At 35.3% G+C, this 23514-nt stretch overlaps 4 protein-coding genes across 4 annotated transcripts; 2 read left to right on the top strand and 2 right to left on the bottom strand.

Moving 5' to 3' along the window:
• Nucleotides 1–326: 326 nt before the first annotated feature.
• On the top strand, nucleotides 327–2777 carry LOC132560052 (DNA oxidative demethylase ALKBH2-like). Its single transcript, XM_060224709.1, has 3 exons — nucleotides 327–689; nucleotides 1101–1243; nucleotides 1971–2777. The coding sequence occupies exons 1-3, from the start codon at nucleotides 360–362 to the stop codon at nucleotides 2287–2289; spliced, it is 792 nt and encodes a 263-aa protein (XP_060080692.1). The 5' UTR covers nucleotides 327–359; the 3' UTR covers nucleotides 2290–2777.
• A 2727-nt stretch (nucleotides 2778–5504) lies between these two features.
• On the top strand, nucleotides 5505–8374 carry LOC132560051 (DNA oxidative demethylase ALKBH2-like). Its single transcript, XM_060224708.1, has 3 exons — nucleotides 5505–5850; nucleotides 6225–6367; nucleotides 6605–8374. The coding sequence occupies exons 1-3, from the start codon at nucleotides 5545–5547 to the stop codon at nucleotides 6921–6923; spliced, it is 768 nt and encodes a 255-aa protein (XP_060080691.1). The 5' UTR covers nucleotides 5505–5544; the 3' UTR covers nucleotides 6924–8374.
• Nucleotides 8375–8494: 120 nt separating this feature from the next.
• Nucleotides 8495–9925, bottom strand: LOC132560050 (uncharacterized). The gene is made up of 3 exons (XM_060224707.1): nucleotides 9696–9925; nucleotides 9165–9263; nucleotides 8495–8654 (listed from the first exon to the last, which is right to left on the bottom strand). The coding sequence occupies exons 1-3, from the start codon at nucleotides 9923–9925 to the stop codon at nucleotides 8495–8497; spliced, it is 489 nt and encodes a 162-aa protein (XP_060080690.1).
• A 5369-nt stretch (nucleotides 9926–15294) lies between these two features.
• LOC132560048 (BTB/POZ domain-containing protein KCTD7-like) lies at nucleotides 15295–22709 on the bottom strand. The gene is made up of 2 exons (XM_060224705.1): nucleotides 22607–22709; nucleotides 15295–18381 (listed from the first exon to the last, which is right to left on the bottom strand). Exons 1-2 carry the CDS (start codon nucleotides 22637–22639, stop codon nucleotides 17590–17592), a joined length of 825 nt encoding a protein of 274 aa, XP_060080688.1. The 5' UTR covers nucleotides 22640–22709; the 3' UTR covers nucleotides 15295–17589.
• Between the last annotated feature and the right edge of the window lie 805 nt (nucleotides 22710–23514).

Below are 23514 nucleotides of genomic sequence, written 5' to 3' on the forward strand. Positions count from 1 at the left end.
AGTGAAATGAAATTCAAACACATCCAGGCGGACAAAACGTAGTCATTGGAAATAACAATTCCAAATAATTATTTTTTAATGAATAAAGTTTGTTATTTTGATCATTGTTTTCTGTGGGGAAAAAAGAAAATTCTAAATAATGTTTCTAATATTTAGAGGTAAAATATTTTGCTATATGAAATTTTTTTTAAAAGAAATTCTGTCATGATTTCTCATATATCGCGTTGTAGCCACAAACTATTATAATTATAGGTCAGAGGGTTTCCGAATGTTTAATAACATGTACTCGGAACAAACATCGAGATGCTGACCCTTTCACGGCATGCTGGAGATTCATGTGAAAATGACCCCCCTTTGACATGATGGATCGGTTTGTTACATGTAAGAGACGGAAACTCCAGAAAGATGATGAAGTGGAAGGGTCAAATGGGTCAAGAAATCAATCAGTAGGGACATCGGAAGAAAACAAACACGTGAACGTTAGACCTAATCCGGATTCTGCGGTGCTAAAACCTGTGAAATGGCGACAATACACTGCAGAGAATTTAGATTGTAAATACACTGTCCTTTACTCTAGGTCGGAAGCAGACAATCTCATTTTAGAATGTGAAAAGTCTCTAAGCTATTTTACCGGGCAGATGGCTCAAGTGCAAGTGTTCGGAAAGTGGCACGATATACCACGAAAACAGGTGAGGTGAATGATGGGGTAAGGGAGGTAACCTTAGTTTAATACGCGAAATGCAGTCCAAGGTCACAACATCAAAACGTGGCAACAAGGATATTGAACGAATGACGAGGAGGGAAAACTAAAAGAATGTTTTATAAATATGACATTAATTAATTATTAACAAACCAAACACAACTTCGTAAAGAATTGAAATATATATATATATATCAATAAAATGAAAATAACACGTCATGATTGTCCTTGTAGAAACTTATTTTTTTTCTATTGAAAAAAACTCGCCATTATGGTAAAAACTGTAAAGCGAATTTTTCTCTTGAAGAGGACAACTCTCGAGGTACATGTATTGAGTTATATAAGGGTCTGATAATGAAACAGAATTAGTTCCAGTATTTTGGTGTTTATTTTACAACAGGCAGCCTATGGTGATGATGGTCTGACGTACCGTTACTCCGGCAATACCATCGCTGCCACGCCATGGACACCTCTATTGGAGAACATCCGGGACCGTGTTTCCAAGGCAACGGGATGGACATTTAACTTCGTTCTGATTAATAGGTTTGTAAGATTGGTAAATTGGATATAAGTTAAATTGGTATATCAGAATCACTTATTCGGTTTGGACCGAAAATTTATCATCAGTAGTTCATTTTCCCGTAGTCCATAAGATTTATCTACTGTTGGTCCTTGTATTTCTGTGATCGTTACGCCACTGTATAGTATAGGTTTTTGATATGGCGGCCGATTCGGGCCATCTCCGAGATCACGCCATTTCTCGTTCCCTTGAACTTAGGTCAACATAGTCCCAAGGTTTCTGGCTATCGGTCGCGGTCAAGGCCAAATCTTTTGAGACCCGTTTACATGTCGACTTTCAGTAATTTTGAATTATATCTTTATGATTCACAACAGAGCGAAAGTTATCAATCATACACTGATTTCCAATTAATTATTTTGACACATGTGTAGGCTAGTAGAAAAAATCTATTCCCGTCGATGTATGGTTTAAAACTATCACGGGTCATTAGAATTTGGCGTTTATATATATGGGGAGGAATTCTGACTATTGACCGCGACCAAAGCAAAACGAAATCGCGGAGAGACAGTTATATCTCTTTAGACTAAGGTCAACAGATCTAGAGCGAGAACACGTGACAGGGAGCGAGAACGCGACGTCAAGGATCATGATTGCGAGAATTACTATTTGATGCTAACCGTTTTGTTTTTGTTTTTTGTTTTTGCTTTTTCTTAATCATACTCTTTACTCGTTGATCTCGATGTTTGTCAGGTACAAGGATGGACGTGACCATATGGGAGAACATCGCGATGATGAACGGGAACTCCAGCCCAAACATCCTATAGCGTCGCTGTCGCTTGGACAACCACGTGACTTTGTCTTCAAGCATGCGCAATCGAGAGGGAAAAATGCTACTCGCAAGATTGCGCCTGTAACAATTAACCTTGAACATGGCAGCTTGTTAATGATGAATTATCCGACCAACACATACTGGTATCATTCTCTTCCACAGCGGAAATCTCTGTTGGGACTCCGGATCAACATGACGTTTCGGAAAATTGACCCCTCTAAAATGACCCCTGTTACGTGAGCAGACTCGATCAAGCCAATGGATAATGATGACTATGAAAATTTCTGCGAGTTCGCTGATGCAGGCTCCTTCCATCAACATCAGATTTTTTTAATATTACATAATTCTAAATTGTATTACATAATTAATATTAATTCGCAGTGCTTGTTTTGTATGAGGATTTGCTTACTACAGCTTGAAAAGCCACTGTGAAGGTATAGTTATATGATTATATTGTAATCGGTGTATGTTCCAGAACTGTAGTCATGAACCCTCAGAATCATCACAATCTTGAGCCTTGTGCCCTTTCTCTGTCGCCTCCTCTGCACAAGTAACAAGTAAATAATTCATGAAATAGTGTCAGTACTGTTCCATCGCTGCGCTAAGAATGTACGGGGACTTATGTAAGTAGATGTGCTTGTTTCTGAATCCATTAATTTTGATGTAATGTATATAAAAACAGTTCGTAGTAGTCCTTTATGTCCTTATACGTTGTAGTTCCCAATGAAAGTGCCCCTTTTATAATTTAGAGATCAATTAAGGATATAGGGTAGTTTGTATGTCACCAAACTCTTGTTTGGATAAACATTTCATGTTTTATGGAGTAGTCTACGATGTAAAAGCCCCTTCCAAGACTTGTGGTGACATTACGGGGGCTCCAGTATTCTATCAACTCGAAACTTTATTTATTATACAACAATTGCGAAACAAGTTATTTCAACTTATACTGATCACTGGCCCTGAGGTAAGCGCGCGAGGGATCTTATTGTGGGAGGAAACCGGAGTACCCAGGGAAAACTCACGTGGTCGGGCAGGTGACCCTTACCTTTTCACGTCCGTTCCGGGTGTCAAACCCCGGATGGCTAGGTGAAAGGCGAGTGCGTTACCACTGTACCACCCGACCACCCGTATTCCGTCTGCCTGTTCAGCGTATCTCTGCATGATTGAGGAAGGAAACACAAAGACGTTTTTTTCCCAAGTATCTGTCCGTATAAAGAACAGGACAAAGTAAGCAGAAGCGGTGACGATTTCCTCGCCAAAAAGATGAACAATCGTAGTTAAAAGGATTCGTGTGTACAGCTCTGGGTTTACGAACCACTTCGGATGTTGACGATGTCGATACAGAGAACCTATTTTAGCCTGAGAAGTCGTCGTTTGTGGAATTCGAAAATTTTATTATACATTTAAAGCAAACTGAAAGGGCACGTCGTCTCATCTTGCAAGCAATCTTTTTTTATCATCTTTTCCAAGTCGTCCTATAAATTAGGTTCCTGAGATAATGTCGGACATTCTGCAGTCCGCTCGGTCTACTGATAACAATGAACTATCTTGGGGGAGTAACGCAGAGTTGATTAATCCTGTTTCCTATAATCATCGCCTCCGGCTGATCGTGACTATGGGAGATACAAGTCTGATAAGTTTATATATTAACAGAATATCCCGACCTAAGTCGTTAACGGTACACCTTGCATCCTTCATTATATAAAGTAGTAATTGATATGATAAAAAAAAGATGATGGCAGGGAAAATCCACTCATGTTTGGAGTTAGGATAAACGGATGTAGGTTTAACTCTGTCACTGCTGATTAGAAAGACGGACATAGATGAAACTCGGTCTGTGATGTTGAAAGGACAGGGGACGTAGAAATTTAACCTTGTTGCTGTTGTCTTGATTAGGACAAACGGAAATAGACGGGGGAAAAAGAAAATCTAACTTTTATACAGTTGAAAAAACAGCTTGAAATTCAAACGCAAATATTTCTCTCGTTAAAAATCTCTACATGTTTACTTCATTATTATATTTCGTTCAAAGAGACAGGTGTTGTTGGCTATAATGTATATTAAACAGTGTGTAAATACGATGGTTTTGCTGAATAAGAATTAAATAAACCTGTAGGTAAAACAAACAGGAAAAAAGTTCTCTTCAGAATTTTTTAAAAAAATCAATACCATAAGTGAATATATTTAATAACTACAGGAACCACGAGACAATGGTTAAATACATGAACATACGAACATGTTATAGATGTAGGTCAACACATCCCGATGTGTTTTTAATGGTGGTTATACGATAGAGTGGTGTCATTTTTACTGAGTATTTACCCACTGAAAAAAATAACATAAAAAAAAACAAAACAAAATTTGCAAGAATTTATGTTGTAATACAGTTGCTGAGTGCACATGACCAAATATCAAGTTTCAGTTTAAAATTATATGACACTCATATCAAGTAGATCAAATATTGCAGATTCTTCATAAGCTCCATTGTTTTCAGTGTGATCCCATTTCTTTTTCCATGTAGTAATAAGAAGTCGTGATCATAACATTAAATTATTTATACTAGATGTTTTACCAACATTTGCAATTTGATATCGTAATTCCTGCTACATTTCTAACACTGACAGGGAAACAAATGCAAAACCTTACAATAATCTCAAACTGTACAAAAAAATAAATAAATAAATAAAAATAAAAATGTATAGTATACTATATATATAATTATATATATAAAGCAGTTTAACTATATATATATATTTCTTTTATATTTACCTGTCCTATTAATGTTTGTCAAAAATTTTTAAAAAAAATAGAAAGTTTTTCCATAAAGTTATTTTAATGGATAACACACGTTGTACAACCATGCAGTATTATAAGATAATGAAACAGTAAGGTGGTACTATAAACATGTGTTTGTTAATCATGAGTACCATTGATAAGACAGTGATTATGAGTAAATTCTGTTTTATATTCAATGTAATTATATATGTTCGAGTGATATATGTTTCAGTAATACAATAAAGATTTTGAACCCCAGTATGAATGTATCTGTAACCTCGATACCTACATGTAGCATGGATGACTAGCCTGTGGTTGTGTATCTGGTATCAGTATTTGTTGTATTATGTACCTGTACATTATATTGAATAAAAATTAAATTAAAACAAAACAAAACAAAACAAAACGGAAAACACCCAAATATATATAATAACGGCGGAACATGTATGTCTAATTTAAACAAAGACTGTAACTTATTTTCTTGTCATGTGGTTTCAGATGAGATCATTTGTTCCGGACAAGTAAATGACATATAATACGACTTAGACGAGCACTAAACACCAAACTATATACATTACCGAAATGGTTACTACTTTTGTACGTCATGATACGATTTGATAACCTCAGAGAAGTTCCGGGGGTTTCCAGTGTTGTCACTGCTATTTATAGCTTGGTGTTTATACTTGGAGTTTCATACACGTGCCCGGCGCTCACGGCGGAATGGATCGACCTATTAAAAGACGGAAACTCCAAAAAGATGAGGAAGAAGATGGGTCAACAAATCAATCTGCTGGTACTTCAAAAGTAAACAAACAGGCGAACAGTAATCCTGATTCAGCTATATTCCAAACTGTAAAATGGCGACAATACACTGCTGAGAATCTCGATTGTAAATACACTGTCCTTTACTCTAGATCCGAAGCAGACGATCTCATTTTGGAATGTGAAAAGTCTCTGAACTATTTTACAGGGCAAATGACACAAGTTCACGTGTTCGGAAAGTGGCACGATATACCACGAAAACAGGTAAGCGAATAACAGATATTTACATTTACGGTGTAAGGGAAGTAACTCGATTTAAACAAGAGGACAATTTTATTGTGTATTGCACAACACAAGTGTAACAAACTAAATATAAAACGATTTAGTCAGTATACAATGTATGCCCGTAAACCACTACAACAACAGTAAATGATTACAAGTTTAATGTTAGTCCCTAACATATTAATTGTGGTCTTGAGCAGAATTTGACACGATTTAAACAAAAATACATTATTCAGTGCCAACTGTGTATAATCAGCCAATTTGTCGGTTTTTATATCAACGTTGGTGACATAGACGGAAATATAATAATGGAATGATAGTTTCAAAACCAAGTATCCATCAAGTTTGTTTTACAGACAGCCTATGGTGATGATGGGTTGAATTACAGTTACTCCGGAAAATCTGTGGCTGCATTGCCATGGACACCTTTATTGGAAAATATCCGGGCCCGGGTTTCCAAGGCAACTGGTTGGACATTTAACTTCGTTCTGATTAACAGGTGTGTATGATTGAGGGATCAACATAATTAGAATGACTTTTTAAATTCTATTGCAAATTTAACTATTTGTTAGTCCGAACTTATCGTTTTTAATCGTAGTTATTTTATCGTTAAGAGTTATTTTCAATTACTTAAGGGATATTTTCTTTCACTTTTCAGTTTCTTAGGATGCTATTTGTGCTAACCCTCCTATATTCATATTTTATCAGTAATATTTGCTGTCTGATGTTAATTAAGATACAAGGATGGACGTGACCATATTGGAGAACACCGGGATGATGAACGGGAGCTTGTGCCCAAACATCCTATAGCGTCACTGTCGCTAGGACAACCACGAGACTTTGTCTTCAAGCATGCGCAATCGAGAGGGAAAAATGCTACTCGCAAGATTGCGCCTGTGACAATTAACCTTGAACATGGCAGCTTGTTAATGATGAATTATCCGACCAACACATACTGGTATCATTCTCTTCCACAGCGGAAATCTCTGTCGGGTCTCCGGATCAACATGACGTTTCGGAAAATTGACCCTTCTAAAATGACCCCTGTTACGTGAGCAGACTCGATCATCGTGATTACGTCTTTCATTCCGATTTTGTTGGCTTTTGGTTTTTCTTTATTAAGTTTTATACAACAGCCAGGTAGGATGGAGTACACGTTTTCTTAAAACAAGCACGTGAGAAATAGTTCATAAATATTATTGTGTAATCTCGTGTAACACATGCGCTGTCTTTTGCAGCAACCCGAAGCGCGTAAAGGAGGAGAGTTTGGGAACGATTCTTCCCTCTCACATCTGTCACATTTTAGGTGTCTGGACAAAGGAAAATTGTTTCGTAGAGGTTCGAAGATGTGTTCTCTTGTGTTTTAGCGTCAGGTATGCCTGGATGATATAAAGTGAGAAAACATTTCTTAATTTTATTAGGATATGGAGCTCTTGGTACTGATGCTATGATTACTTTGGGATTCGGTTTATCTTTACTGTGATGTAGTATTCTTAAAATTAAGATCTCTAGAGTTAAAGTGGTGTCTAAGCCCGATATTCTCCACTGCATAGGATCTAACAAACCTCATCAGTGTCAGGTTATTTCAATGCATTGTTGAACAGTCATTTCAAAGGATTTTGTCTACATTTTCCACGTTTGAATCTGCAATTTTAATTCTTCATATACCAGTAATGAAGTGTTTGGGCCTTCTATCGTGTAAAACACGCCATTGGATCCCTTTGATAAGTCACAGACACAACGCTGTATAGACAATATAAGAATCACGTGCTGTAGCGACAAAAATGCGATACATCCGTCGCTAATTTTGCTGGACACCAGCTACGAAGGTCGTCTTGTTTTGTAGTGGATACAGTTGGAAAAGTTGTGGTGACCTAGCGAAATTATAAGTGTTACAGGTATGTCTACAACCGAATCTATGAGAATAGTTGGAGTTGTATACACTTTCTGTTTTACGAACAATACGTTCCTGACGAGGTCGGTCTTTGAGGTTTAATTGAACCAGAGTTTCATGTATATGTTTTTTGAGTGACAGAGTGCTTTAACAGAGCTACTGTCTGAAATGGAATTGGGAGATTTAAAACATTTTCATTATTTGACTTTTATGCCTAAACATCACAAAATTTGCTGTTGACCAAAGGTTTGGTGAAAAAAAATCCTTCTTTGAGAAATGTATTGTTACAATATTGGGAAAATAGCAGGAAAAAAATGATGTTCCACATTCCAAATGTGATGATCCAGCCATTCAATCTCTATCTAGTACTAGCTACCCTTATGATGCCTATAGAAAATTCATAACGTGATAGTCCATAAGCCGTCTTGGATTTTGTATTGAAATTTATCATTGCAACATTTGGAGATGTTTTTTTGGATCTTGTTTGTTCCATAGCATGTCAAATCGCTTCCGTCCTTGCCGGTACAAATGTACCAATGTGATTTATGACGCTAATTTCTTTTCTGAAATCCACATATCTATGTCGCTTACATTTGTTATTTGTATTTTTTGCCTGTTGAATTTTGTTGTAAAATGAAAATATTACAGCAGACGATACAAAAAATATTTATTACTATTTTAAATAAATATACAAAATATCACAGAGACTTTTGTCATTTATCCCAAGAATTTTCATGCTGCATGCTGGAAGCCAGTATATTCATCATCTTCACCTGGGAAGTTGCGCCGTACTTTGCTGACAACACAGGATGGAATTGGAACCCTCACTTTCCTGTCCAAATAATCAAAGCACCACCTGACCAGTTGTCTGTAGGCAACATACCTACGTCGGCTGTAAAATAATGTAGGAATTTTAAATAACATCACAGCGCAAGAAATTCAATTTTACATGAATATATATCATTTACAAAATGAAATTTTATGCTGGGCAATTGAAATTTGTAAAAGCTTTCAAGTTAGTTTTTCCTGCAAAAATCAGATCTTTGAATTCCTTGTAGAGATTCTAAATCACAATTATGTAATGAAACTTATCTTACTTGAATTTTGTAAAAGTGTTTGGGACAGTAAAGATTTCCACTTGTACATGCATGTCATCAATAATAACTGGATAATTATGTGCATCAAACAGCAGATGATTACAACTAAATACTGAAAATTTATGGAAACATTGTCTGACCGACGCGAGGAAGACTTTGTAAACATTCCTGTAAACAAATACTTACTCTGGAGTTTCTTCCATTATTTCCCCATACTGCTGTCTATATGCAAAATATGCGGTCCTCAATACATGGACATTGAGACAGACTGGTTCAAAACCTGGATGGTCGATGATACAATTAACGTTTGGGCCTCTCTTCTGATGTCGTTAACTTGGTTGATTTCTCTGCAGCAAACAGATTCTGTCATCATGGACATAGGATAGCAATTCCCACATGTACACCTTGATACAATAAAAATAACCATGGTCATATATTATGAATTTAACAGTGATTATCTGTTAGTCAACTTACTGTCATATGTATTGTTCAACGACTATACGAGAATGAATTTTACTTGAAACTTCAGTCTATTTTTAACCTTTTTTCTTCATTCCAGTAATGATTATGATGCTTTAAAACCCTCCTGGAGATATAATCATCCATTTAAGAAAGATTAAGTTACTGTCTAGACAAGTGTCATGTATATTCAGAGTATCATTTTATCGAGCTCGAGACGGCCTATTGGTGCTCACTAGCCTATTGCACATGGTCTACAACCTATATTTGTTTATACATTATATCATAGATAATTTGATATTAAAACTGTTGACTCTATGGTCTAACTTCAGGTATAAAATAAGATACTACCATAAGCTATATGCTTAAATTCTTACCAGTCGGTGTTACCAATGCGGTCAGCTTGGCTATCAACAGTTTCATCTTCGTTCTCGCTGTCTTCTACGTCGTCTTCATATGGTTCAAACTGGTACGGAAGAACTCCACAATGTGATGTCTCGTCTACTACATCGTTGTGTGAATCTTCGAAAGGCAATGATTCGCAAGACAAACGAAAAGCGCCATCAGCAGAGTACGAATCATTGTCTGAGTAGTCAGTACCATCCATGTTGAATTTTGTGATTTTCCCTCGACGCGCTTCCACTAGTGACGTCACCAATACCCGGATGTAAATCAGGGTAATTTGATCGCTTGCTTGATTAACATCTCGAAGCAGGTGTGAATCGGCGCGTTGAGACGGATATATCTCGGAAACGGATGGTCGAATTTCGATGCGGTTTTCGGCATTTTTGTTCTTATACAACAGCAAATCCATTGAAAATCGAACCAATCAGCATTCAGGTTCCTCTTTAAATATGAAGGATGCGTGTTAAAGTTTCAATGGAGGAAACGAAGACCGAACTTTATAAAATAAACTGTCAGATTAAATTTTATCAAGTTTTTTAGCCCACCTTACATCCGTGGTTTCCTGTCGTTTGTCCGTTGACAGGCCTTAAACAATTTTTATTATGATTGTTTCTTGAGAATTACTGAATAGATCTTTTCCAAAATTCCACATGTTCCCTTTGCCCCTTGTTTCCTTTTGATTTAGTGACTTATCAGAAAATAAAAATCCGGACAGATGACCAAAGGTTGACTTTGATTTGCTATTGCTACTTCTTAAGAAATGATGCATGAAATTTCCTCGAATTTGATATTACGGTCGCATGTGTTGTCCATTCTATCTTAAGACGATGAGAAAAATAAAATGACTGACAGGCTATTGTCCTATTGGATTATGTCTGAAAGATTACTATCGTTATTTCTTGAGGAGTACTGGATTGATCTTTCTATTTCATGAATTATTTCCTCTTTGTTACCTTTCGTTTTGGTGACTAGTCAGAAAAACAACATGGCTGACAGGCGGCCATCATGAATTTTGATCGTGAAATATTGTTATTGCTATTTCTTAAGAAATGGTGAATTCATAAAATTGTCCCATTTGGTTCCTTAGTGGTACCCATTCAATCTTTGGACGATGAGAAAAGTAAAATGGCAGAAAGATGGCCGCATTCGATTTCAACAATGGACGTTTGGTATCGGTATTTCTTGGAAAATTCCGGATGGATCTTTTAACGTTTATACGTTGGCTCTCTCTAGTCCCTAGTTGTGCACTGTCCATTTTGGGACTGATAAGATAAATGGAATTTCTGACGGTCGACCAGCTTCGATATTGACTTGAAAAGATTGTTACTGTTATTTCTTGGTAAGTACTGGAGTGATCTTCTCCATATATTTACATATAAAGGTCTCCTTGATCCCATGTATTGCATTGTCGATTTTGGGACTGATAAAAATAGCCAATGAGCGGCTATCATGAATTTTGACAGTGGAAGTACAGGATGAATCAATATCGGATTCCACGGGTAAGTTCAACTTGGTTCCTAGCCTAGTTTCTCATTGACCATTAAGACCGGATCAGAAGAACTGTTGACACGCGTATGATGCAGTTTGATTCATTGTGTGGCTATACTGTATCTAACCCTAAATTAGCAATAAAAGGTCCTTTTCACTTGTGTGTCTTTTGTTTTTTCGAAGAGCAAGTGTAGTCAGTTTTCACGTTTTGCATTCTACGTCTCTCTCTCTACCCTCTGTTAATTGTTATATTACTGTTTGTTTAGTTAAGAGCTTGAATTTATCATCATGATATTGATGTTATTAATAAATACGTATATCATTGTGCTTTAATCGACGTACATGCAATTGAACCATATAGTTAAAACAAAATTCACTATAACAGACGGGTTGAATAATCTCAAGTCTGTTTTTGTTTGTTTGGTTTTTTTTCTTTGTTGACAAACCAATTAGCAATCATCTCCTAAAATACATGTATCTGTAGTTATACTTTCGTGTTTCAGTTTATATTTAAGTATGGTATACATTTCTGAAGTGTGATCCGCAACTAAGAATTTCTCTTCTTTCTTTTTACTTTATTATGTGAAATATTTCTTCAAAAATTTTCTTTTGTTCTTTTGTTTGATCCGCTAGTGTATTTAACTAGTGTTTGTTTTGCAGTGTTAAACTGACAGACATACTATTTTATGAAAATATGAAATACATAGACCAATGCATATTTATAGGTAACTTTGAACGGTCCATGATTATTCTCACATTGTAAAATTCAAATATTATTAAGACCATTATTTTTCGGTTGTAACCACATTCTGTTTTATCGACAACATTAATCATAATTGCTTAAGTCTTCCCTGTGTCTTCATCAATCTACATCTCTTAAAACGCTGTGTTGTAGGTTTATCTTTCAGATGTCGACATCTTTCGCGGAAATAAACAGGAACGATACCTTGAATATGGGAGAAGTAAGATTGTTACTATCTAAAAATGGAATATTCACGTGAGAGAAATTACAAGAGATCCCAGAGGGATCTTTGCGCCCACCATTGTTTGGTCTTTCACAAACTTTTAAAATCAAAATCCAAGACGGCCGCCAGTTGGCCATTGTCTTTTTCTGATCAGTACCAAAATCAAACAGGCACAACATACACATGAAATTTGTGAAATAGCTATGCTCTTAAGAAGTCAAAATCCAAGATGGTCACTTGTCGGCCATTTTGTTTTCTGATCAGTACCAAAATCAAACAGGCACAACATACACATGAAATTTGTGAAATAGCTATGCTCTTAAGAAATCAAAATCCAAGATGGTCACTTGTCGGCCATTTTGTTTTCTGATCAGTACCAAAATCAAACAGGCACAACATACACATGAAATTTGTGAAATAGCTATGCTCTTAAGAAGTCAAAATCCAAGATGGTCACTTGTCGGCCATTTTGTTTTCTGATCAGTACCAAAATCAAACAGGCACAACATACACATGAAATTTGTGAAATAGCTATGCTCTTAAGAAGTCAAAATCCAAGATGGTCACTTGTCGGCCATTTTGTTCTTCTGATCAGTCCCAAAATTTATTAGGCACAACTAGAGACAAAAGGGAATCTACATAGGAAATTTGAGAAAGATACATCCAGTCCTTCTCAAAAAGTAGCGATAAGCAGACTTGCAAAGTCAAAATCCAAGATGGTCACTTGTCGGCCATTTTAATCTTCTGATCAGTCCCAAAATTTATTAGGTACAACTAGAGACAAAGGGGAATCTACATAGAAAATTTGAGAAAGATACACCCAGTCCTTCTCAAAAAGTAGCGATAAGCAGACTTGCAAAGTCAAAATCCAAGATGGTCACTTGTCGGCCATTTTGTTCTTCTGATCAGTCCCAAAATTTATTGGGCACAACTAGGGACAAAGGGGAACCCACATAGGAAATTTTAGAAAGATACAGATACGGACAGATCATGGTCGTAGGGATATTTGAATGTGATGCTTATCATGTATATCATACAGCTTACAGGGAAGTTACCCCTGATCGTTGAATCAACCCTGAAAGAGGTTAATGAATAATTTTCATTTTCTATACATGTGATTTTTTTTCAATGCATTATTCACATGACATCTTAAGTTATTCACGTGACGTCAATGAATTGTTAATGTGATTGCATTGCTTTGACAAAGCAAACTCCAGTCTCCATCTAGGTTATGACAAAAAAAATTTCATTTTCGTAAAAGCTTAGGTATACCTGTTTGGGTAGCGTATCTAGGGTAAGAGATAAACACCTAAAAAAATAACACAAAAATCTAATAAGCAAATATAAGTCGTCAAACACACTGGATTATCTTTTAATAATATTTAAAAAATGGCACAACACGATTCTTACAATGAACACAACAAGTTTCCTCTATTGCACACAAATACATAAATGATAGAACCCTATAAGAAAGCACTGACAACATGTGATACACTGTCCACTGCTACAAAGAATCTTAAGCAGCGAAATAAAAACAATGCATAAATCTCATTTCTTAATCTTATGTAATAAAATAAGTCCATCTTTTGAAATGGAATTACATATGTATATTTTGAACAGATTATACAATGTGTCTTTGTTGCCACAAGTAATCTCCGACTCTACAATAACGGAAACTAAAGCATGCTCAACTCGCTTCTTGCTAACATTTTCGGCTCATGGAAAATGGCAAATTATTCCAGTAATTGATATGAGCCTTTGATTTTGGTGATTACCAGAATAATATGTAGTTAAGGGATGGTTCATATGAAATTTCATAAAGCAATCAAAACAAGATCGCGAATTCGTTTCACGGGTACTTGCTATAAGAGGAGTCTAGTCTTAAGGATAAAAAACAAGAGTTAAGTAAATATTTCTATAATATCCTTGTTTTAAGACTCTAAACCACGAGTCAACTGGGTACTTCTATATGAGAAGCCTAGTTTTAAGGATATATACCAGGAGTAAATCGAGTACTTAACTATCAGAAGAGCCTTGTTTTAAGGATTTGAACCACGAGTCAACTGGGTATTTTTTATACAAATAGCCTCATTTTAATTACATTAACCATGAATTAATTGGATACTATAAGAGAAGCCTGGTTTTAAGGTTATATACCATGAGTTAATATACCTGAACCACGAATAAATCACCTGTTTAATGCTAATTTACTGAGACAATTGAAGACTTTCATTAAGAGGAGTCCAGCTGGATGTTGTATAAAAAACTATCTAAACATATAATACATTATGAGCCAGTCTATGTAAAGCCCAAAGAGTGATCACTTCAGCATGTTTATGTTTTATCACCACAGAAACACTTCAGATTATTAAAAGTACACAGACACTATACAAAATGGATTGTGCTCAAAAACACATACATCTAGACGATGTACGCAAGTCTCTACATTCTAGTGTTTAGATATGGGAGCCGGGAAGTGATATGGCTGATCGATGAAAGTTTACACGTTATGAAATTTTGTATACAAAATAATTTTATGCGAATAGTCTATAAAATTATAAAAATCAGAAGTGATAACACTAACGCTACCTAGCAGTCTTAGATTTTGATGTCAATAGTTTTCTTTGCAGACTGGTACACAATACTTCCACACGGCAAACACTCGCCCTCATATTACAGGTAATTAAGATACGTAGACAATGTCGATTATGGTAGGGTGGAAATTGCGCACGATAAAAAATGTTTATTTACATCTTCGTTGATAAAACTCAACGGTGTTGATATCAGATTGGGTTTTAAACTGATCCCCAAAATATGTATTTAATATCAATATTGGCCATTTATATATCATACTTTACCAAAATAAAAAAGTTCCAGATACAAATTCAAAATCATCGATCATCCCAACATTAATAAACAGGTGATTGTTGTTACTTATACGTTTAAACAACAAAACAAATGTATCGAGCAAAAAATAGCGTATCTACGGAGCCCGTTAACTGACATGCTCCATACTTATTTTATTTCGTTTTTTCGAAATAATATTTCGTTTAAATGAATTATTATTTCGAAAAAACGAAATAATATTTCTAATAAACGAATTAATATTTCGAAATAAAATAAGTATGGAGCATGTCAGTTAACGGGCTCCGTACGTATCCTTGTTTCAGTGTATATACTGTATTCTATATGTTGCAATCTTCATCATGGTGCTGTCATAAAGATCAACTATTATCTACCATAAGTAATAGACAAACTGCAAAATGGTATCTCCTCAAGCAAGACATATGAGATAAAACGTCTTCTTAAAACATAGCCCAGAAACGTTCTCTGTGGAGAAGTTTTAATGGTATCTTCGATCACTTTCGCTCTCTGCACCCCTAGAAAATTTCCTGACAAAACTGCAGGCACAAGCGTAGTAATTTGATAGGTCTAGAGAGGGTTTCAGGAGGAAAACAAACCAATCACAGACTGATACGTTTATTTGAAGATTACAAAGGAGCGACACACAACTTCAAAGAAAGAACCATTATGCGACCTCGAGATTCGTTTAGTGTATATCAGAGGATCAAATCAATTTTATCTTAAATGACTATGAGTCGCACACGAAACCTTCAATTTCGCAATGAAATGTTTCCGCGGTGCAAATAGTGAGCATAACCCCTGGAGTATCACCGATGTACTAAAGATAATATGATATCTAAGTCCTATTTCAATGGCTTCCATATTCACGACACCGTAGAAGTCAATACATCACATTAACAAGTTACGTCATAAAGGTTACATCTCTATTAATCACATAATTGACATATAATATATTCTATTGTGACGTCAGCAATAGACAATTAAATGATAGTGACGTCATACGCTTGCAGATTACATTATGGCATCAAAAATGTGCCTATAAATATATAGAGGGTCATGACGCCAAGATTGACATAGAGGGAATGATATAAGTAATATTACACAAATTAATGAATTATGTGATAAAAAAGTATATGAAACCAACCACATTTGTCAGCTCGTTACAGGGACGCTAAACAAAAAGTTCGGAAGATCTTTTTTCATTAATGTAAGATTATGTAAGATCCCATACATGTAACCTGTTTACAAGTGAGCTTAACATTAGTTACTCCTGTGGTAATGAAGGAATGAGTATTAAAAGAACCGACCACATTTATAAGAACAAAACAAGTGACAACTATATTGTGACTCGATGTAAATCAGTTATAACATACAGGCAGGTTTGGAAACAAATATGAAAACAATCTGGTGGTCAACATTTCATAGGATAATACAACATAGCCACATATAGTCACGTGACCGATTCAGCTGGGGCAAATCCAATAAAAACAATAGTTTATCTGGTAATGTAAACACTAAAAATACAACAAATAACCACGTGGCACACATTAAAACCCAAGAAATACAATAGTAAATCTGATGATGACATACATTAATATTAAATTCACCTTTAAGTTACAAAATTTAAACAACAAACAGTCATGCGGCCTACATATATTAAGGCTTAAAATTAAAAAAAAAAGGAAATAAAAAATAAAACCATTTATCTGACCTATATGTCGTATGTTTACATTTCACCAGAGTTACACTACTGTCAAAATTACACATGGGTACCTAGTGTAAACTACAAAGTTACAAAAATAGTGTATTATACAAAATAAAATATTGAAGTCAAAACAAGTTTGGAGACGACCCTAATATTACACATATTCACAGTTTATCGGGCGGTCGTTTTTGTTTAGAGTTAAAGAAATGAAATCAAACTCTCCCGAAAAAAATAAATAAATAAACCACAATGTACACAATTACACAGGAAATATGTTGTTCGAAACTTGGAGTTGAACAGTTTAACTATCAGTAGAAATGCAGATTTAACCTAGTTAAAAAAGGTTCATAAGTAAACTGACTTAAAAAATAGTTAACATCTAAGAGATAAACTTTGTCGGTCTGTATTCCGTACGGGGGAAAACTTGTGCGTGGAAAGATGATTTTGTGGATTATCTTGTGGGAAGATTTACATTAAATAATTGTAATCCATTTATTAAATTAATATGGCTAGGCTATTTCGTTGGCTGCTATATAAATTACTGGAATGGTTGATCATTTAGTTTCGAGGATTGCTTGTCCATTTACATAGTAATATTGTTAACATAGAATAAACAAGGTTTTACTTATTTACCGAGAAAAAATGGCGCCCACTTATATATTTGGAATGAAGGTGATCAGGCCTATATAATATGTACATGTATATTTGTATCTACTATAACTAGAAAAAAATGTCGCTTTATCTTCTAAGAAAATGACGATGGGTATATATCAGTATCTGGCATCAAAGTGGCGTGATCATTATAGACAATGCGCTGTAATGGTTCCCATTAATACAACACATTTAATGTCTGCCTGGTGTGTCTAGCCAGTCAAACCTGAACATGTGACATGATGAGGACACGTGGAACTCTTCGTCACACCACGTGACAGTCTTAAGCTTACGATCCTCATCATGCACACCTTCGGATTTAAATATGCCCTTATACCCCTCCTCAAGAAGGTCACGACTCAAACAAGCCGCAACTAGGTCCATGACCGCGTCAGGATGACCTTTTACCCTTTCAGCAGGCAAATTTATGAAATATTTACCATAGCAAGCCTCAAAACTTTGGTAAAGTCGAAACTTTCTGTAGTACTGCTTGTAAACCTGTTTAGAGAACTGTAAGTCACGAGGCACGGGCTGGTTTTTAGAAATTATCAGTCTTACAACTGATGTGATAGCACCACTTTCCATCACCTGGAGCTTAGCCAGGGATATGATCTCCTCCTTAATCTCCTGATATCCGGTCAGTTTCTTACGGACATTCTCTCGCACCACGTATTCAGCAAAGAGAGGAGGAGAGTTTTTTAATCGGTCAACCAGAGCTTGTATCCCGTAAAACATAGCTTCTTTCAGAACATCCTCAGCGTAGTTTACTGGGGGAAGATCATTATCGTCCCTCAGAAAATTCAAAACAAACAGGAAGTAGGTCCCATCTCTGTCGATGAAATAATTTCCGTCCAAATCCTTGTCCACTGTGTGACGCCCGCTGAACATGACAGCCAACATGGACTCCGGGTATTTACAGAGTGTGGATAGACGCGTAGCAAAAATTCGTCCTCCAACATTAAGGTTGATGACAGATGGAAATTGCTATCAAAAAGAAAAAAATCTTATCGTGATTTCAGAATTAACAACATACTTATAAGCATTCTATTTCGTTAATGATATTTTGAAATTTTCTTACTTATCAAGGAAGACTTTATTAGTCCCCTTTGTATAGCTTAAATACCTACAGAAACATAAATGTAGACAGATACATGTATATAAAAATCTGTCTGGTCAGGGATTAACTACTTCGCGGAAATTTTCATCACTACAGTGCCCAATATAAAATCTTCTATCCAGGATTATTAGAACATCTTTGAAATTTCAGTCAATTTGACACATATTTGGCCCCGCCCATCAGCCCCTGTGGGGAAGATGGGGGTCAGTCAAGGTCAATATGTGCATCTCATTAAACTGTCATCTTGAACTAAAAATTTTTATCAAGGTTTGAACTATTTCCAATACAAAATAAACAAATAATGTTAAAAAAATTATTTTCCTATACAAACTCAGTAAATTGTATCCCCTCCCCAGGGGGAAATGTGAGACCCTGGGACCATGAAATTAACAATTTTGGTAAAACATCTGAAGAATTTTTCATCCATGAAGAGTACTTGATTCAACTATACCTGGGATTTGAAAAGAAGATTTTTAAAGTTTCAATCAATTTCATCCTTTTTGGCCTCGCCCCCCCAGGCCCCTGGAATTTGGGGACCATATAATTTACAATTTTGGTGAGCCTTTAGCCATGGATTTTGTAAAATTTCATTGAAATATGTTTGAAATAGTTATCCAGAAGAAGTCGAAAATGTTTAAAAGTTCACAACGCACGAGGCCTGACAAAAGGGGATCGCAATAGGTCATTCGAAAGCTTTGTCTCAGGTGACCTAAAATATTTTCGGATCAGAAAATGTATGGAACAACTTAAAGAGAAAAACTGTTAACAGTAACCGAGAAATATCAACACAAGAACAACTTTTAAAAACTACTTTGTATAACGCCACAAAAGTTGGGACTTATTATTATTATTATTATCACAATCTTAACGGCCCGTCAATACATAAAAGGTCATTAGGGTAATCAACCGATAAAACACACAACAATTCTTATGAAATAACATCACACAAACTAAAAGGTAAAAGACAAATGCTAAAAATCTTAAAAGGTCATATTATCACAAAAGATTAAAATGGTAAGTCATATTCTATATTATAGACCAACATCGTTCAGATACTGACCTAGCATTTTATAAATATCAACAGTTTCAAAAAGGGTCTTTAGACTTGTAACCTTACGATAAAAAATTTCTCGTGCAGACAGAAGGTCATTCAAGTCCAATAAAAATGTTTAACGGTGAATGGCTCATCACATCCTTTGTACCAAGGATTGCGTTCGCCTTTCAACATATATGAATGTGTATGGTATAAGCATGAACCATCCGAGGACTTGCGGCAAGGAAAACTTCGTCTCGGTGGTTGTCTCTATAGCATTATGTTATATTGATTCCATTCCTCCTGCCACTGAGCTCTTAAAAATTGTTTGATAGATGGTTTAAAATCAGTAAAATGAAGTTTAAAAACAATAGATGGAAGCGATAAAGCTGCCTTTGCGGCATGATCTGCTTTTTCATTGCCTGGTATTCCCATGTGCCCAGGAACCCAGCAAAAAGCAATACGAAAGTTAAAGGCACGTTCATGATATAGTATTAATGTATTACGAATGAAAATATTTTCCATCTTTCTATTGCTAAGACCTTGTAGCACAAAGGAGTCTAAATAGATAACAGCTCTCATTACTTTGTTTAAATATGTTCCAGAGCGAAGCAGATAGCTCGCGCTTCCGCCGAGAATATTGAGGCTTTGTTGGGAAGCCGGCATCCATAGGCTTCATCTTGTGTAACCATGGCCACGACAACCTCATCATTATCGCTTGAACCATCAGTAAATTAATTTAAAGTAAATAAATACATTTTAACTACAATTTCGAGAAGGATGAACTGAAGTCGAAACTCTCAGTGTCTGATTTGACCATTTCAAGAAGTGAAAAGTCAACTTCAGGTGAATTCAAGAGCCAGGGTGGAATTTCTCTTGTTCCAAATAATTGAAATTGTTCAATATCAATATTTGTGTTTTGTAAGAGAAGAAATCCGAATACCGAATGGTGGAATGGTCTTTGGTTTGTTTTGAAATGTTTTACATTTTGGATCAAATACAAGTGAAAAAAACAGGATTTGAAGGATTCTATTTTAGCTGAATACTTTGAGAAAAAAACATATTTGCATTTCGTGCTTTCTTGATAAACAAATATATCGAATTTTTTTGCCATAATTAAATTTATCATTTCAGATGTAAGAGGAAGCTGTGTTTTATTTTACACGGAGCAAGATTCGCCTTGATTTCTATGGAGACAGTACCCATCTCAACATAAAGTATTTGACATTTTTCTGCATTTAAAAGAAAATATATTCATACATTTGAAATTAATTTATCTGAATATCAAACTTTTTTCTAATTTTCACTGTTGAAACGTAACAGGATACATGTATTGCCGCACAGGACCATTCCCCTTTAAAAGCAACATACAACAGGTCAGTTTATATGTTGTTTATCATTAGAAGTGATTCAAATGTTTATTTATGACAACTTCTATTTACTTAAATTTCAAAATTTAACATCCACGTCCAAAATAGGAAACATGCCTGATTTTGGCTTTTGTTATAATTTGAGCACTGTAATTGGTAGGACAGGAAACACGTGATAAATTATTATTTATAGTTGAAATTTATCCAATAAAACAATTTGAAAATTGAACCAAGTCCTACAATATGAACTAATTATATAATGAAACATAACACAATTATTTATTACACCGCGTCGGAGTTGTGAGCTTCAGAGAAAGAAAAAAAATGTTCTGTTTTACACATCGGAAATGGAGCATCGCACGTGAAGTTTTCGAAATCAATAATTATATAAATACGTATATGTGATATACATGTACATATTTGTTATAAATGTAATCTTTCGCCTTCAAACATTTTTATATGTACAGAGAGAAAGAAAGTTGAAATTATCGCTGGTCAGAAGTAGGGTTTGTCTGGTGGTGAAAATGTTAATTTTCCTAACGTTTCTCAGACGCTACAAACCCACGATAACCCTGTATATTTCTTAACTATTTGGGCATAAAACGCTACATTGCGATGTGTCTTTCTTCAAGTTTTGTTCGTGTTTCCTGTGACAAGTTACTCACCTATTAAACAGATATGGTATTTGTTAATAAAGCTGGCATTAACATTCATTTTCCTTACCCATCTTTTCAAAACGACCTGCAGTAAGTGTATACAAACCAGTGTTATTAAAACTTGACCATTATTTCAATTCGCATATTATCGTTGTATTTATCGTAGTATAACTATATCAGTTTTCACTATTTTTAACATTATGTACACGTGCCACTTCTGTATATTTCATTGTTACACAACTTCAGAAACATCTGTGGGACATCCAATAAAATCGTACAATTTTAAAGAACCTGTTAACCTCGTCATTCAAGGATTTCTACTGTGATTTTAATCTGTTTGCTGTCGAACATGTTTTTCGATCACTGTCTTATGTCTACGAAGATTTCAAAGTGCACTTAACGTGAAATGTATACACTATGTACTTCCTGGTTAACCCTTTGTAAATAAAAACACTTGTAACATTTAATTAATTAAGTATGTTACAGACCTGTGAATGTATACACCATTGGTAATATATGTAGTACATCGTAATACTATATACGCAATAAGTTGGTTTTTGAAATGTCCTCATTCTCTTTTACGTGTCAAAAATACACACATGTATCTTTCAATTGGAAGACATTTTTGTATCTTGTCCAAACGGACAAAATAAACGTGTGTAATTATATATTGAACATCGCTATAATAATAATAAGCTCTATCTATTTTACAACAATTGCGAAATAAGTTTTTCCAACTTATATGTATCACTCTTATTGTACATAACTATTACATCTACATCACATTAAGTTGACAAAGCTTTGTGTATATGTCATTGCTTAACCTTTTAGCACGCTATAAATAGTAAATTTCGCGCTGTAACATAGATCAGCTTCTAAACATACTTTAAACGATACAGAACGGTATCAAACTATGTCAATATTAAAACATTCCACGCCCATTATTTGTTTCCTTCCTACAATACGAGCGTCATAGACACAGACATGTTTATATAACGCAATATAGATCTAAACTTGATAACCGACACGTTACCTGTCCGTTCACGTCTTGAGAAGTCGTCTGCATGATTTTCGGGTCTGACCCCACGGTATGGTCACTTCAGCATCATACAGTCCGGCGGGTTTCGTCCCAAACTAGCTATCTGTCACTCGCTCATCACCTCATTGTTTATTTCTTTACCAGCAACTTCCTGTCAAGGGAAACCACTCTACAGAACCGTACATGCTATCTATATATGACACATGTTCTTACCCGCGAGCTGATGGGCTTCTCTTTATTCAAGTCCAAAAATTAAATTAAAAAAACGACTGATGTTGGTATAAAGGAAGTGAATGTGAATAGACAATACAGAACTTTACATCTCATTTAATTTTGAATAAGTGACCGTGAACTGGGCACAACCCACTGTTTAGATCCAGAGTACACGTATGTAGGTGTTTTCGATGTCTAAAGCTACCACCAGATGCGCCTTCGGGAATTTATATCCTGTCAATATATTACAATGACGATATTAAAAAATAGATTATATAGTTACATTGGATTTACTTCTTAAGAAATAAATAAATAGATTCTGCTATATTTTTTTTTGATTTCGTAAAGGAAAGGTATCAGATTTAAAAGAAAAAAAAATAAAACAAAAAAAGGCAGGTAGGCCTATACCGCTAATAGCAAGGGCTTTATGGGATGCATAGGGGGTGTTGCCTTGAATCCATCAAGTGTTGTGTTTTGTAATGCTGCTACATTGTAAAAACGAGTGTGTGTGATTACTAATACTACATGTATTGTGTTGGTGTACTACGGTTGTATATTACAGAAAATTGTGGCACGTCTGGTTTGTACTGTTGGTCATTGTAGTGTGTGTAACACGTCGATGACTGAGCCGATGTTATGGTATTTGTTTTCAGGAACTGTCGTGCTGCTCTGTGTTGCACGTTCACGAT

This window comes from Ylistrum balloti, unplaced genomic scaffold, assembly GCF_031769215.1.
Source record: "Ylistrum balloti isolate Yb309-2 unplaced genomic scaffold, AGI_CSIRO_Ybal_v1 Utg371006, whole genome shotgun sequence".
Classification (NCBI taxonomy): Eukaryota; Metazoa; Mollusca; class Bivalvia; order Pectinida; family Pectinidae; genus Ylistrum; species Ylistrum balloti.

Excerpts from the sequence above, each read along its gene's own strand:
- LOC132560048 (XM_060224705.1), bottom strand. The coding sequence starts at position 22,639 with ATGCAGACGACTTCTCAAGACGTGAACGGACAG. Across the intron at positions 18,382-22,606 it reads CTCAAGACGTGAACGGACAG|CAATTTCCATCTGTCATCAA; the intron begins GTAACGTGTCGG and ends TCTTTTTGATAG.
- LOC132560050 (XM_060224707.1), bottom strand. The coding sequence starts at position 9,925 with ATGGATGGTACTGACTACTCAGACAATGATTCGTACTCTGCTGATGGC. Across the intron at positions 9,264-9,695 it reads CGCATTGGTAACACCGACTG|GTGTACATGTGGGAATTGCT; the intron begins GTAAGAATTTAA and ends TATTGTATCAAG. Across the intron at positions 8,655-9,164 it reads ATCAGAAGAGAGGCCCAAAC|CCGACGTAGGTATGTTGCCT; the intron begins GTTAATTGTATC and ends ATTATTTTACAG.
- LOC132560051 (XM_060224708.1), top strand. The coding sequence starts at position 5,545 with ATGGATCGACCTATTAAAAGACGGAAACTCCAAAAAGATGAGGAAGAA. Across the intron at positions 5,851-6,224 it reads ACGATATACCACGAAAACAG|ACAGCCTATGGTGATGATGG; the intron begins GTAAGCGAATAA and ends TTTGTTTTACAG. Across the intron at positions 6,368-6,604 it reads AACTTCGTTCTGATTAACAG|ATACAAGGATGGACGTGACC; the intron begins GTGTGTATGATT and ends ATGTTAATTAAG.
- LOC132560052 (XM_060224709.1), top strand. The coding sequence starts at position 360 with ATGATGGATCGGTTTGTTACATGTAAGAGACGGAAACTCCAGAAAGAT. Across the intron at positions 690-1,100 it reads ACGATATACCACGAAAACAG|GCAGCCTATGGTGATGATGG; the intron begins GTGAGGTGAATG and ends ATTTTACAACAG. Across the intron at positions 1,244-1,970 it reads AACTTCGTTCTGATTAATAG|GTACAAGGATGGACGTGACC; the intron begins GTTTGTAAGATT and ends GATGTTTGTCAG.